This window comes from Cebus imitator, unplaced genomic scaffold, assembly GCF_001604975.1.
Source record: "Cebus imitator isolate Cc_AM_T3 unplaced genomic scaffold, Cebus_imitator-1.0 Scaffold332, whole genome shotgun sequence".
In the NCBI taxonomy this organism is placed as follows: Eukaryota; Metazoa; Chordata; class Mammalia; order Primates; family Cebidae; genus Cebus; species Cebus imitator.
Genome location: NW_016107647.1, coordinates 1,263,187 through 1,279,546, shown reverse-complemented (window position 1 = coordinate 1,279,546; position 16,360 = coordinate 1,263,187). Strand labels below are relative to the sequence as shown.

The window sequence follows — 16,360 nt, the reverse complement described above, 5'->3', positions numbered from 1 at the left end:
GAATGGGGGTAATAACAGTACCTAGGCTGTGAGGTTGCTGAGAGATTAAAGAACCAAATGTATACAGACTGCTTAGGATAGTGCCTGGCCTATGACAGGCACTTAGAAAATTCACGCCATCAGGATGATGACAAAATTGACCAGCATTCAGCTAAAATGCCGGGCAGCATGGACTCTGAGCTGAGGCCCTGCTGAGCATCTCCTGGGCGCCATGCCCACCAAGTGCTTTACAGATTGTCTCACGGAGCCAAGACCAGGCCTCAAACACCAGCCAACCGGTTCTGAGATTCGGGGTATCATCCTAACACCTGGGCCTCTTCCTAGCTGCCCCTTCCTTTCTATTCCAACTGTCTCTCCCCAGGCTTCTCAGGGTCCACCCTCCTCTTCTGCAGTGGGTGTGACTGGAGAATCCTGGGGTCCCCATCAATATTCTTGCTGACTGAGCAACGTGGGTCCCCTAGGTTGGTGGCTCCCTGGGGATCTGAGCACAGATGTGAAAACCTGCTGTCACCTTCCTTCCTAGCCTCTAGGATGCATTTAGGGGAGCATCTCAGGGCAGAAAGCAGAGTGCAGGAGTGGGGGACCAGACCAGCGCCTGCAGTTCCCCATGGAAAGTACTGGGTACCCGTCTGGCCCTTGGGATGGTGGCACCTGCTAAGCTGGGCAGATGGAAGTTACAAGGGCTGGGAACTGGACTTGAGAGTAGAAAAGGATTTTGCTGTAGACCTGCAGAGCGGCCCCAACAATCCACAGGAGGGAACAGCAGGGCAGCTCATTGGAGCAGGGTGGCCAGGAAGTTTCTCTCTATCTGCTGGTTACCACGGACACCTTGGGCAGCTGGAGAGAAAACCTTCAGGAAAGGAATGTTACCCCGCTGGTGGCCCCCAGGATGGCTGCTACTGCAGAAATCAGACACTGGGACCCCTCGATGTGGCAACTTTGAAACACCACAGCTCCTGGCTGAGGTCCTTGGGCACTGGGGACACCTCACTTAGGCATCATTGAGTGACAGATCAGTCCAACAACTTCATTTTTTCTTTTTTTGAGAAGGAGTCTCTGTCGCCCAGGCTGGAGTGCAGTGGTGCAATCTCAGCTCTCTGCAACCTCCACCCCCAGGATTCAAGCAATTCTCCTGCCTCAGCCTCCCGAGAAGCTGGGATTACAGGCACCTGCCACAATGCCTGGCTGATTTTTATATTTTTAGTAGGGACAGGGTTTCAACATCTTGTCAAGGCTAGTCTTGAACTCCTTACTTCGTAATCCACTCTCCTCAGCCTCCCAAAGTGCTGGGATTACAGGTGTGAGCCCATGCCCCGCCCAGTCCAACAGCTTAATGCCAAGTTCACATACAGTAAGGAGATGGAAGCCTGGAAAGTAGGTGGGGCTAGCCAGGCAGCTCTGAAGCCAGGCTGACAAGGCTCAAACCCCAGCTCTGCAACCCTGGGCAGCATATGGTCTGTGCCTTGGTTTACTCACCTATAACATGGCTGATAATGGCATCGACCTCACAGGGTGGATGGCGATCACACCAAGTTAATTGCTCAGGTCGGGCTGGGTGCCCAGAGAAGTGTACATTTAAAACTCCACACGTGAAGGGGAATAGCTCCTCAGGCTGGGGCTAATCTGGAAGCGCTGCCTGCCTGTAGCAGGACTCAGGACAGCCGCAATTCTTGTGGTTGGCTCTTAGATCTTCCCAAAGGGCTTCTACTCTGTGGCTGCCCAAGGCCAGCCTGTGGGCTGTGACACTCTGGAATGAAGACTTCCCTAGCCTACAGTATGACATGTCCCTGCCTTCTAACATTACAGCCTTACACTTTTGGGGGTCTTATTATTTTTTGGTATGTGGTTTCCCCTTTTATATCATGGTGAGAGCAGTTGGTCACTTAAAAAAAATCCCCATATGGTGGTCAAATAAAAAGTGTGCCAGCCCAAGGGCAGGCCACTCCACCTCTCAATCCAAATTTTGTTTTTGAACTTGGAGTAGCTTGTGAAATTCAACACTATCATTTGGCCTAATGCCGCCATTGCACAGGTGGGGAAACTGAGGTCCAAGTGGAGAAGGGCTGCTTGAGTCTGGATGAGAGCCTTGGTCTCCCATGTCCAAGGTCTGATCTACACCTCCAGTTCCCTCCCCTGCTGCCTGGATGTCCTAGGACCAGCAGGGCTCCCTACTGATTTGGGGAGCTCTCTCCCAGGCCTAGAAAACACAGAGCCCCAAACCCCATGGAGGTTCGTGGCTCCAAGGGAGGGTTCCACCAACCCTGTCCACCTGGTGACCCACCCTGGGTCAGCTCAGGTACTGAGAGGCTGCTTCCGGCAAGGATTTGGGCTGAGGTGGGAAAAAAGAGGCTCTCATTGATGGTCTGCAGGGGCAACCTGGGCAAGTATCCTCAGTGAGAGAAGCCATGCCGTCCTCCAAGCTGCGGGCCTCTGGGGAAGACCTTTGTCCCACTGGGGCTCTGATAGGGCCACCCAGATTGCCAGGAATTAAGTATGACCAAAGAGCTCCCACACTGGCCCCCTGCACACTCCCCCTGCGGGCAGATCCCACTGAACCCCATTTCTCAGGTGACCACAGCTGCCGGCAACCACACAGGGTGTGATCACAGCAGGGAGCCCAGAGTGGTTCTGGAAAGGGGCAGAGGCTCTGTGAGCAGAAGGGGACACGATGAGTGGACAAGCAAACACCACTTACTCACTGGAGGCAGGGGAGACTGAGGCACAGAAGCAGCCAGAGAGAGTGTGGAAGACACCCAGCGCTCAGCCTCTGTGCCTCAGAGTATCTGAGCAGGAGGTCACAATGCCCCTTCCAGCACAGCGCTAGGTGCCAGGAGGCTGTGTTTTCCAGGCAAATACACCACATAAGGACGCTCCGTGGTGTTAAAAGAACTAACACCAGAGAGGGGTTCCTTTATCACAGAGCTCCCCACCTCCATGCTGTCTCTGGGAGGCCCTACCGTTCCTAGGCCCTGGAAGACACATTCCTGCTCATCTTCAGTCCGCAGGTGCAGCCACCCCTGGGAAGCCGGTCCAGAAGTTTCTTCTTCCCCACTAAGACCACAGGAAGCTCTGGGTGGGGCCAGGTCTCCTCCTAGGTAGGGATGAGGAGGGGCTCAGCTTATTGTCATAGCAACCCTTGGGTCTCCTAATTCCACCTGTACAGCTGAAATAATAATAATTGCAGCTGACATAGTGTGTCTGGCACTGTGATGGCACTTTACAGAATTGTAGCTAATAGAAATGTTTTAATCATGCTAAATATTTTTTTCTTTCATTAAATCATGTTTCACTGATTACAGCGGCTTACTTTTCTCTTAATTAGTCCAAAAGTAGTGAGCCTTTGTAGCATCTTCGTCTAATGGGGCTTAAAAGCACACTCGAAATGCGTTAAATGTATGCAAAATCCTCCAACCCTGTGGGCAATCCCAGCTCCCTGTGCTGTGTGCTTGCGCGAGAGGTTCAGGAATCAGCATGTGGACGCATTGTTTTACTCAATACTTAACCAGCCACCCTACGAGATGCAGCGGCGGGGGGCGGTGGGGAGTGGGACTTACCCCAAATGGAGATGAGGAACTAAGGCTCAGAGTCAATAAGCGACTGGACCAAGATTGCACAGCCAGGAAGTGGCTGACTGGAGTCTGGATCCCTAACCACTGGGCTCTGGGGCACTGCCTGGTTGTGACCTTTGACACCAGGAAGTCTCTCCCCTTCAACCTGACACCGGGAAACTGAAACCGCTAGAGGCAGGGGAATTACTTTCAAATTAACTCAAGAATTAGAATCCAGGTCTCCTGAATCAGCCCAGATCAAAAGTGTCTTCACCAGCCGGGTGGCAGCTGGTCTCAATCACAGGAGCAGCCGCTAACAGCCCTGGCTATGCGAGGCCCAGTGCTTAGTGCTTGCACAGATCTTCCCATTTAATTATACTCATAATTGGTGAGAGTTCTGCATACTGGCTGTGATTTCTAAATACTGACCCCGAAGGCTAGGGAAGAAATGTTTAGTCATTTGAATTCAGACTGGCCTGAGCAAGTAGGTGGCTGATATCCAGGGGTGTGACTAATCTCAAATAAATTGATGAGGGGAAGGAGCAGAATCCAAGGGTGGTCTCCCAACCCGCATCATTTGGGAAATGCAATTGTTGCCTTGCTCCCTCTCTACCCCCTGAGTCCCCCACCCACCCCTCACCTCCTTGGAGCTTCCTCTCACTCCTGCAAAGCATCCATCCCCAGGATGTAATCAGCTTATTCTGTCCATAGCCTGTGCCCTCTGAAAACGGCTCCCTTTACTCCTTGGGGGCAAGGATACCTGAGATTTAGGCCACAACTATATATATCCAAGAAATCCGTCCTTTTTAATTGACCCATCTATTTATTTGGTCAAGCAGTTCTTTCTGACCCCTAGATGGCCGAGTTCTACATAATTCCTCCCCACAATGTGAGTGGGGAGGAGGGGCCCTCCCTGCCTCTGCTGCTTGGGCTCTGTATTACCAGTGCAGGCAGCTCCTGCGGGACTCTGTTTCCCAAATAAGCTTTGCCTAGTTCCACCCTTCACCTATGCTGCATTACCTAGAAGATTTTAGTTGGAACCTAACACTGCATCCCTTACCAGCTGCAAGTGTGACCTAGGAATGTCACTTCTCCCTGGGGGCCTCAGTTGCATCATCTGTAAAATGGGCCATCTCAAATTACACAAGGAAAGTACAAAGAAGTGCCTCAAATACACAATTGGATTTACTCTCAGGAGAAACAGGATACTCCATGCTCGAGAAAGATCAGCCATCTTTCATTTCATGCCCTTCTTCGACCAACATGACCCTGACTCCGCCCCTTCTTAGCATTCCAGCTAAGTGCTGGGAGAGGCAGAAACAAACACCTCTGGGCTCCAGAACTGCCATACTGGGAAAATACCAGCTAAACGGTTTCTCCATCCGGTGTTGTGTGTCAAACAGGCAGCTTCAACGGAACCTCCTTCGACAGTGCGGCGTCCCCATCCCCTCCCTCCCAATGCACTCCACGGGCTCCCAAAACCATGTGAGTCAGCAAACTGGGTTAGACACCTCGTTAGAGTGGGTTTCCTCTGGGGACTTGTGGCTGCGCCTGGGATTCTTCTGTTTGGGTGAAGGCAGGGTTTGTCTGCTCAGAAGCCAGTTGTCAAAACAACAAGCACTACCTTTAAGGGGCACTTGGAACCATGAAATAAGGATTCCTGTTTCTGGGCTGGTTCCCCAAAGTGAATCAAGACCAATCACTCTGAACAGATCCGAGGTCACTAAGCCAGACCCACCCCCACCCCCATCTTGTCCCCTCCCCACTGCCTAGAGCAGGACACACTCCAGCCAAGCTGCACTCCTTAGGGCTTCTAGAAAGTCACTCCAGGCTTCCACTGTCTACCAGGTCTTTCCTTGGGCTGTTTCGCCTACTGGGAATGGCCTCACTGTCTGATGGCCAACTGGCATATTTCTGTCATTCAAGACCTCTGAGAGTTTTTTTTTTTAACTTTTTGTGCCCAAAGTACGTTCAAGAGACCCTCCCCACCCCTGACAGGGTCCTGATTTGTAGCATCTTCCCACACACGTTCCCAGGCTGAATAGAGGGCGGCTCATTTCCGGGTCCTCAGGTATAGCTGGGGCCTGAGCCACAGCAAAAGTCCGAAACTTTTAAATGACTGATCAGACTTTCAATTCTCAATGTTCATATGCTTAGAGATTTTCCCCAAACTTCCCCTGACGTCATGCACTCTTGCCAGGGCCTTTCCCCTACTCAGCAGAGCTGGCAGGGGTTTAAAACGGTGACTTCCTCAAATGGACTAGAAAGGCCAAAGACAAACAAAAGGTCTTGACTCCATGACCTTAAGCTGGGACAACCCTTCTCCCCGGAACATCCAGCAGGTCCAGAACCCAGCAGTGAGGCTTCCGGACTGGGCCGCACAGGGATCGCTTGGCCCACAGAAGGCCACACTCCCTGATTTTGTCTCTTTTAGGGTGAGAGACTTCCCTGAATGCCTGGATTGTTAAATGTGAATAAATCTCCCCTGAATTATGGCTAATATTAATTAATAAGACACATTTGGTATTTTCAAAATACCAAATTGCTTTCTCCTATATCCACTTGCTAACCCAGTAGATATCATAGGGTCCATTTTACAGATGGGGCAACTGAGGCGCAGATGGAAAATGGACTTGCCCAAAGAAGCAGCAGCAAAGACTATTCTCTTGACAGCCCCACAATAGGAAGGGTGGTTCTGAGAGGAGCAGAGGCCTGAGGTCTCAAGGTGCTGTGTGACCTTGAGCAGATCACTGCACTTCTTTGAGCCTCAGGAGGCTTGTTATAAGGAAGAGTGAATGAAAAAGTGGAGGCAGAAAGACTCACAAGCCCACAGTCACAAACAGCTTCCCTCTACCCACCTGAGACGAGGCCCAGCCTCCTGGCTCTATACCAACAGCATCTTTAGGGCCTTTATCCCACTTAGCACTGTGCCTGGTATACAGCAGTTGCTCAGTAAGTACTCAGTGAATGAATGTTGTCCCGCAACACTCATGTGTGAGTGTCTCACACTCATCTCAGGTGTGAGATCACACCGAGGCATGAGAAGGCCTGGCACAGCAGCGCTCCCCCCGGCACGTTGTCCTTCCAGAGGGACTCTGTCCCCTTCTTCCCATCCAGAAGACCTCTTGCCTGCTGGCTGTAGAGTCCTTTTGAAGTCCTCTGGGCTCCTCTACAGTTTTTCCAAAGCAAGTACCCATTACTAAGGGTGTCACCTGGACGACACACATGCCACCTCCTCCCACCCTGCCCCCTTGACAGACATTGCTAATCAGTCCTGGCTTCCTTCTCATTGATGTGGACCCAGTCTTGGATTCCTCATCGGAATCTAGTCTCTCTGGGCCCCTAGTAACTTAAGAGACAAGAGACAGACCCTTGTCAGGGACAGGCAGGATGCCCAGAAAAGACTTGAGAGGCTGTGAGACTAGCAGAGCTCTCAGGAAAACTCAACCCAAAAACACAAATAAGAACCCAGCCCCTCCCCTCCCTGTGACAGAGGTAGCAAAGGAGGTAGGAGGGTGAGTCTATTGTAATACAATGGCCCACGTGGGACTCCACAGAGTAAGAAGAGTGAGGATGGGGATTTGGATGCGGGAGCTGAGCTGCCGCTAGGAATTGACAGGCAGAAGAGCAGGGATGCGACTCTACCTCTACCTCTGGCTGGGACGAGGGCAGGGTTGAGAAGCAATGACAGGAAGCCCAGGTGGCCTGAGTGTAGGCCCCCAGAGGGTGAGCCACTGAGCCAGGCTGGGGAGGGGCCTGGGCACCAGCCCTGTGCTACACATGTTCTGTGCCTGACAGAGGAGGACACTCAGCTTGGAGGAGAGCCCTCGCACCAGGGCACCAGCTCCTAAATCCAAGGGGTGGAGATTCTCACCCGAGCTTGGCACTGCTACCCCAAGAACCTACCCTGGGAATAAATGATTTATTCTATTCACTTGTTTTCATGTTGTGAATCAGAGGGCACACACACACCACACACACACACACACACACACACACACACACACACACACACACACACACACACACACACACACACACACACACACACACACACACAGGTTTGGGGACTTGTCCCAGCTCCGCCAGTAAGTGAGTGGAGACAGGAGTAGACAACGGCACCCTGGAGGTCCCTGCGGGCAGCTGGGTCTGCCCCAGGGCACCTTCCTTCCTGCGCACCTGAGGAGCCAGCCCCCCCAAATCCCCAAAGCTCTCTGTAGCCCCAGGGATCCTGGAGGTGACTGCTCTTTACGGAGGTTTCTGGACTTAATTGTCCACTGACTGAGAACACATGGACAGATGGAAATGCCTTCCAGGAACTCCCCTCAGACTTCACTGAGGTAGGCAGCCAAGGTCCTGAAAGTCCCTGCCAATTCTGAAAAAGCCCCTCCCTGAAGAAATCCCCCTCTTTTCCCTGCTGGGTCCAAGAGCCTAGCTGAGAAGCTGCATCCAAGGCGTCCTCACTCCACCTGAGGCCCAGGCGTTCCTGTGAGGCTGAGGCCAGGCAGGAGGCACCCGCCTGCCCCAGACCCATCTCCCAGCAGCGGCCATGTACAATACCAAAGCGAAAGACACGGGCTAAACCCAGGCTCCCTGTCCTGACATGTGGCTGACCTCCAGTTTCTCATTGCCTTCCCGAGCCCCAGTTTTCTCACCTGTAAATGGGGGGCAATAATAACTACCATACAAGAAGATGCAGGTATCAAAGCTGGGTAAACCGTGCAAATTGCAGAGGGCTGCAGATGTGATTACTATGCATATATTCAGACTTCTCTGAGATAGAGGTGCCAAAAATAATCACAATAATACTAGCAATGACAATGATAACTATCATTTATTGAAGAACTGCTATGTGCCAGTCCCTGCGCAAAGAACTTTCATAGTTTTTCTTCCCCGACCCTCACAGCCAGAGAAGGGAGCTTCTACGTCAGGCCCATTTTGACAGAGGACCCTGGAGCCCACAGAGAGGTTAAAGGATGTGCCCAGAGTCACAGAGCAGGGTAGAAACCGAATGACTTTCACACTGAGGCTCAGGGCACTCCTGAGCGCAGGTGCTACCAGCACATCTCCTCTAGGGGTGGGATGTGTTTTTCAGCCTCGAGTCTGGCCCAGTATTCAGAGCTATTTTTTGCTTACTGGGTTTTTCTTGTCTTCCCCAAATGAGGAAGGCTGGCAGACTGGGAGCTGTTTCTCTAGGATAAATCGTTTTAAATCTCGTTTCCTAAAGTCCTGAAGGCAGGAGCTCCCCAGGGAGGTGCCACCACTCCATCTCGATGCCCCAAGGCTGTCAGTGATATCAGGCCAGAGTGTAAATAAGGGCAACCTCTGCAGGGTCAATGATTCATCAACACACGCCCAGCATCTCAAACACGTGCACCCCATTCGATCAGCAAGCCCAGTTCTTGCCCAGACCAACCTGTAAAGATGCCCACTCAAAAGGCGTTCACTGGGTTTGGTTTTGCCAAATGAAAAACTGCTGGAGACTGGCTGCACAACGCTTTAAATCTACTTCCCGCGACTGAATGGTACACTTTCAAGTGGTTGAGACGGTCAGCTTTACGTTACGTGTCTTTTACAACAGTGGAAAATAGAGGCCAGGCATGGGAGCTCTTGCCTATAATCCCAGAATTTTGGAAGGCCAAGTCAGGAGGATTACTTGAGCCCAGGAGTTTGAAACCAGCCTGGCAGCATAGTAAGACCCAGTCTCTACAAAAAATAATTAGCCAGGCATGGTGGCATGCATGTAATCCCAGGTACTCAGGAGGCTGAGGTGGGAGGAAGGCTTGGGTCTGGAAGGTCAAGGCTGTAGTGAGCTGGATCGCACCACTGCTCTCCAGCTTGAGGGACAGAGCAAGACCCTGTCTCAACAAACAAACAAAATGCAAAGTGGTTTACAAGACAGAGAAACTGTAACCAACCAATTTCCCATCACTAGGGAATTAATTAAATAAATGCTGGTTTATTCAACAAATCACTGCTTACAACAAGGTCAGCAAACTGGCCACTGGTCCAAATCCAGCCGCTTGTTTTCTCTTGCTTAGCCTCCAGAGTAGCTGGTACTCCAGGTGCGCACCACCATGCACGGGTAATTTCTGTATTTTTAGTAGAGATGGGGTTTCGTCATGTTGGCCAGGCGGGTCTTGAACTCCTGACCTCAAGTGATCCACTCACCTCAGCCTCCCAAAGTGCTGGGATTATAGGCATGAGCCACCTCGCCTGGCCAAAAATGCATGACTTTAATAACCAGAGTAAACAATAAATACCATTTTATTACGGTCTTGGACCTTCCAGGAAGTGAATGTTGAAATTGGCACTCTTGTTGAACAGGACTGAGGTGGCCTTTTCTGACAGCATTGGAAGTCATAGGCCTGTTATATTAACACCCCCTACATTTACCAGTTTAAAATGGGTGGGGGGTGTGGGGACAGGCACCCCATGGGAGATCTCACGACAAGCCCCGAGAAGGTCTCCCTCTTAAGAATCTCCTTTCTTCCTTAAATTACCCCAGGCACCAGGAAGGTGAATCTGATTTCTGGACTTGGCCCCATAGCTGAGGGGGTGGGGAGTTGCTCTGGGGGGCTCACCTTGGGGTATAAAATGAGAAACTGCATGTGGGGTGCTTGGCACTGATGTGCTAGGCCTTTTGAGCACTTAACCTCACCGTGCTTACAAAGTGGTGAGGTTGGGAGGGCGCAGTGGCTCACACCTGTAATCCCAGCACTTTGGGAGGCTGAGGCGGGAGGATGACAAGGTCAGGAGTTCGAGACCAGCCTGACCAACATGGTGAAACCCGTCTCTACTAAAAATACAAAATTTAGCCGGCCATGGTGGTAGGTGCCTGTAATCCCAGCTACTCAGAAGGTTGAGGCAGGAGAATCACTTGAACCCGGGAGGTGGAGGTTGCAGTGAACAGAGATCGTGCCACTGCGCTCCACCCCGGGTGACAGAGCAAGACTCCGTCTCAAAAAAATAAAAAAGTGGTGAGGTAACCCCCACCCCAAAATCCCAGGATCACTGTCTTTCTAACCCTCCTGGGTGCCGCTATTGCTCCACTTTAGGGGTGGGTTAGCTGAGGCTCACAGTAGTTCAGTGACCCCTGCAGGTCACGCGGCCGGCAGAGCTGGAGCTGGGATTTGAGCTAGGGACTGTCTGACTCCCCAGCTCCATGGACTCCACTACATGGGTTGCTCCCTGTCAGCAATACTTTTCTGGGCTGGTCCATTAAAGTTCCGGCTCCACTGAACAACCAACCACTTTACATATCTGTGTCATGCCCTTTCTCAGATGAGAACCTGAAGATTTGAGCCCCCAAGTGACGTGCCCAGTGAGGAGGGCGGACACCATCAGTGCTCAGACTTCAGAGGTGACAGCATCTGTTCTTTCACCCTGTTCCTCTAGACACCCCTGCTATGTCGGGGATGAGGAGCCCTTTCAGAAAGCGTAAGCCAAGAGGGCTGCTTGGAAGAGGCATCAGATAAAACTGAGGGCAAACCTGCCTGTCAGGCTCTTCTATAAAATGGGCTCCCATGTGCAAATACATCAGCAAGCCTCAAAAAGAAGAACTGGCAGCCTCTGTTTATTGCCTATAAAGCTGCCAGCCCAGGCAGGGCCCCTTGCATAATACTCTTTATCTGGAAGCAGAACTCACATTCCAGCCTCACAGCAGCAGGAGCCTCATTCCCCAGCTGCCCTTGACTTCTCATTAACCAGGAGGAAGGCCTTAAGAGGAAGGGGCTGGAACCAGAGGCCGCTCCCAGCCTGAGGAAGTGGGCTAGGGTCAGCTCAATTAGGTTCAAATCCTTCCTAGCTGTGTGACCTTGAGAACAATCAATTCATCTCTCCAAGCCTCAGTTTCCCAATCTGTACAATGGGGATGACATCAGCACCCACCCCACAGGGCTCCAGAGGAGGCTGTGTGTGGGTCTGTGACATGCTTAGCAGGAAGCACTCAATAAATTTATGTCATGTTTTTTCAACAGCACACCCAACTTCTTAGGGTTGACAGAGAAACATGAGTTAACGCACGAAACCTCTCAGCACCATCTGAGCATGCTGAGTCCAGGAAGTATTAGCAATGATTATTGACGTCTATAATTATGATGATGATGACTCTGGAGGCCATCACCTCCATGCCTGCCTAGCGGCTGGCTGGGGTAACACACCTGTCCAATGTCACAGCGCAAAGAATCCATCTCCCCGGGGTTGGGCTGCTTGTGACTAAGCATTCTACGCCCAAGGGGCTTGATGAAAAGGAAGGACTTGGTTGGTCCAGCCGCCAGCAGCAGTAGGCTGAGAAGCTCTGGGCCACAAATGAATGCCTGTCTGGTCCCAGCTTCAAGGGGACCCCACATCAACCAATCCCAACCCTGGACCAGTGGGAGCTTCGCCTTCCCCCTTCGAAATTTCTGCCCAGGAAGCCAGAGTTTTCAAATTCCAAAGCAGAGTCCACAGTGGCTCTTGACATCAAGGGAAGGGGTCAAGGCCATCATTTTTACAAAATGAGACGCAGACCAGAGCACAGCGGATGGTGAGTACGAGATAATCTGAGAAACCTCAGTTTCAGGGTTTGACTTTCACACGCATGTTTGCATATGTGCGCACACAGGCCAAATCCCATTGTAAAATGTATTTAATGAATGCCGAGGATTAAAAGACTCTGGAAGCCCCTAGAGTAGGCAATGTCTTAAGTCAGTGAAGAAGAAATTCCTTAAACCTTTTTTAAAAACACGATGATGATCCTGAACTAAAAGAAAAATAAAGCTGCTGTAAACACTGAGACCATCAGCACAATGCCATTAAGATCCATAGATAACAGAATCACGTCAATGTTAAATCAGTTTTCTGGGGTAGGTAACTGTGCCAGGGTTATATAAGAGAATGGCCTTGCTCTTATGAAAGACCTGAAGGACTGAGGTTAAGGGGCATCACGCCTGCAATTTGCCCCAGTGATTCAGCAAAAATGGAAGAAAATTCACATGGCTATTTTTATTTAACATATTAGTGAGAAAGAGATGAAGTGAATGTGGCAAATGTTACCCACGGGAAAATCTTAACAAAGGGCGTAATGCGAGGCCACTGTAATACTCTTGCAACTTTAGCAAAGGTTTTCCATTTTGCATATTTGTTTATTTATAATTTTATTTATTTTTAATTTTTGCTGAGACGGGGCTCAATATGTTGCCTAGGCTGGCCTTGAGCTCCTGGCCTTAAGCAATCCTCCTGCCTTGGCTTCCCAAAGTGCTGGGATTGCAGGCCTGAGCCACCGTGCCCCGGGCAACATGGTAAACCCCTGTTGCTACAAAAAGTGCAAAAATAAGCTGGGCATGGTGGCACATGCCTGTAGTGCCAGCTACTAGGGAGGCTGAGGTGGGAGGATCACCTGAACCTAGGGAGATAGAGGCTCAGTGAGCCCTGATGATGCCACTGCACCCCAGCCTAGGCAACAGAGTGCGACCTGGTCTCAAAACAACAAATCTTTAATAGATTAGAGACAGAGCCAAGCTCAGACCCCCAGTCCTCAGAATCAGCTCAGTGAGGGCCTCCTCCCCACAACAGTCTTGCCCCAGGCTACCCTGCAGCAGAACCAGGACAGGGCCTGGGCTGGGTCTCTGAAACCAGTGGTTGGCCCATTTGCAGGGCCTTCCTGTGCCCTCTCTGGCACAGACTGGCTGAGGACCACGCAGGCACAGAGTGGCCAACGCAGGCCAGGGGACCTGCCACCTGGAGGCGAGGTGTGGACAAGGTCTGCGGGCCTTAGGGGTCCTGTCTTCTCCTCCTAGAGCTTGGAGGAGACACAGAGCTCCTGAGCCCCCCACCTTGGGTCACTGCACAGTGTGAGACACCCATCCCACCGGGAGGTCCCAGGTCACTTACATTTGGAAGCTCCTCAGAAGGGGCTGTGGTTCTAGTTCTGGATCTATTGTAAAGAGAGGAAGAGAAGGAAAGAAGAGATCTGGTTAGAGGCAGACTGTGCACAGGGCCCCTGATCTTCCACCTACTTTTTTTCTTTTTCTGAGATAGGGTCTTGCTCCATTGCCCAGGCTGGAGTGCAATAGCGTGGTCTCAGCTCACTGCACCCTCTGCCTCCCGGTTCAAGTGATTCTTCTGCCTCAGCCTCCCGAGTAGCTGGGATTACAGGCACCTGCCACCACACCTCGCTATTTTTTTGTATTTTTAGTAGAGATGGGGGGTTTCACAATGTTCGCCAGGCTGCTCTTGAACTCCTTCCTGACCTCGTGATCCTCCTGCCTCGGCCTCTTAAAGTGTTGGGATTACAGGCGTAAGCCACCACGCCCGGCTCTTCCACCCACTTATAACCACCAAACTTGTGCTAGGGAGGGGCTCACCAACCCATATGGAAGGCCAGGACGCTGAGGCTCATACACACAGACTCACATGTGCCAACACACGCTCACACACAGACACATTCAGACACATGTGTAATCATATGCAGACTCCCAGCCCCACACACACTTGCCTGTGCTGGCCACGCACATTCACAGCCACACATAGACCCACATGGGACACACATGCACTCTAACTCACACACGACCCCTTACTCACACACGCCCCCTTACTCACACACGCCCCTCTCCTGGATGCCGGGTGCCCAAAACTCAGTCAGCAGCAAGAACCAGCATGTTACCCTTGGTCAGAGGGAGACAGATTTCAGCTGCAAATGGGTAAGCTGCTCCACAGCCCCAGCCAGAGAAAGCCCACACTCCTGAGTGCCCCACCAGCTCAGTCACGTGGCCTGACTATTCTTGAGGGGCACACGAACATAGCAGGGCCAGAGCGAGGGGCCTTGGAGAAGATCCCTGGGGAATGTGGTCCTCACCAACCAGCTCAGGGGTAAGAATCACTGCCCAGAAAATCTGCTGAGCTTTGCTGAGCCAAGCAGTCCCAGAAGTGCCTAACCCGGAAGACCTTTTTTTTTTATTCTGTTGTTTTTTTCAGTAGAAGCTCAGTTTGGGAAACAGGCAATTGGGGGCAGATCACCTCCTCCTACCAGCAAAGCTCCTTGCCCTGAGGCTGGAAGGCTCTCCTGGATTCCTGGAATCTAAGTGTGCAAAGTCAGGAAATGGTTTCTTCTCAACTGAGATCTTTTCAATGAACTGTTAAACTGGGATTAGCAGAGATGAGCAGGGGTGCCTCTGGGGGAGATGGCGCGAGAGAGTGGGTCTGGGAAAGCAGGCAGAAGCCTCCAGGACCCCTTTCCTTGCTGTAGCTGCAGCTCAGCCCGGGCAGTCTCTTTCCCAGACCCAGAGGCACACTTGCCAGTGTCAGTAAATGCCAGTCCAGCATGCTCCAGAGCTCCCTGTCCTCCAAATTAGATGACCTCATTGTTTCGTTAGGGCCCTCACATTCAACAGGCTCACACTGGTGCCCACTGGGTCCAAGACACTGTGAGGTAGGAACAGTCAGTCAACAACTTATGGTGCACCTACTGTACCAGGCACTGCACTGGGCACATGAAACTCAGCAGTGGACAACTCAGCCAAGGTCTCTGAGCTCATGAAGCCTGGAACCACGGGCTAGAGGCTGGGCACATGATAGAGAGGCCATCACAGCTCCATTCTGGGCTCTGTGAAGGCTGGGTGGATAAGTAATGTCTGCCATGGGTTTGGGTGGTGGAAGTAGCAACATGTACCTTGCTATCCTAGACCATATACAGGGAAGTGGGATAAAGTGAAAGATGAAGGCAGCCTATTTAAAGCACAATGTTAAGAGAACCAGAGGAAGGAGAGCATAATTCTGTTTGGGCCAAAACCTTACCAATTACATGAGGCCAGCCCAGTTCAGAGAGGAGGATAAGAATTGCACTAAAGGCCAGGTGTGCTCATGCCTGTAATCCCAGCACTTCAGGAGGCTGTGGCAGGAGGATCACGAGCCCAAAAGTTCAAGACCAGCCTGGGCAACATAGAGAGACCTGTCTCTACAAAAACATAAAATTTAAAAATTAGCTGAGTATGCTGGCACAGTCCTACCTACTTGGGAGGCTGAGGCGGGAGGATTGCTTGAGCCCAGAAGGTTGAGGCTGCAATGAGCAGTGATCGTACCTCTGCACTCCAGCTGGGGTGACAGAGACCCTGTCTCTTAAAAGAAAAAGAGGAAAAGAAAAAAAAAATAGCACTAAAGTCCATATATCTAGCCTGCTGGCACCCATGGCCCTTCTGGGGACAGCCGAAACCTGTTCCACCAGGAGGCCCACACAGGCCTGCTCTCAGCCCATGGGGTCTAGATGGGCTGACTCTATCTCCTCCTCCTAGGTGGGCATGTGAGCCAGCTCTAGTCAATCAGAGGAGGGCTGTCATGATTGGCTCAACGATAGGCACTTGATCAGCCTGGTCAAAAAGAGTGGTGATTCGGACTTTTGCTAAAAATACTGGGGAAAAAGGAGGCTCTTTCTTGGTTGAGATGGCTACACTGACGGGGGGGCGGTGGTTGCTGCACCACGCTAATGAGCAGCTAGGGCACCCATGGAGAATGAATGAAGCAGGCACAGACCGACACAGAGCCGGGAAATGAGAGAAGGAAACTGAGTCCCAATGACAGCTTTCAGCACCTGGATTCCGCCTCGGGCTGAAGTATGGCCCTGGGCTTTTATATTAAAAGAGTCAGTAAATGTTCTTTTTTATTTTTAAAGTCAGTTTGGGCTGGGTGTGATGGCTCATGCCCGGGAGACAGAGTGAGAATGCATCTCAGAAAAAATAAAATAAAATAAAAATAGTCAGTTTGAACTGATTTCTGCCATTTGCAATATAAGAATCCAGACCTATACCCTGCCTTGAACTTGCTGCATAATTATATGT

At 51.3% G+C, this 16,360-nt stretch overlaps 1 protein-coding gene and 1 long non-coding RNA gene across 5 annotated transcripts in view; one reads left to right on the top strand and one right to left on the bottom strand.

The window, feature by feature from the left end:
- Positions 1-16,360, bottom strand: part of SLC6A6 (solute carrier family 6 member 6) — an 87,582-nt gene that overhangs the window by 58,801 nt on the left and 12,421 nt on the right. For 2 of the 4 annotated variants that reach the window (XM_017505048.2, XM_017505050.2), the window contains exon 2: positions 13,422-13,464. Coding sequence is in view for 1 of the 4 variants with exons in the window: in XM_017505046.2 (XP_017360535.1) it covers positions 2,958-2,982 (25 nt within the window). In the remaining 3 variants the exon portion in view is untranslated. Of the gene's footprint in view, positions 1-2,957; positions 3,092-13,421; positions 13,468-16,360 lie in introns of all 4 variants that reach the window. The other 2 variants (XM_017505046.2, XM_017505049.2) reach the window with 2 other exon arrangements.
- LOC119467792 overlaps positions 14,682-16,360 on the top strand; it is a 16,459-nt gene continuing 14,780 nt past the window's right edge. Inside the window, exon 1 of the long non-coding RNA XR_005196415.1 lies at positions 14,682-14,695. This is a non-coding gene — a long non-coding RNA (uncharacterized LOC119467792). The remainder of the gene's footprint in view (positions 14,696-16,360) is intronic.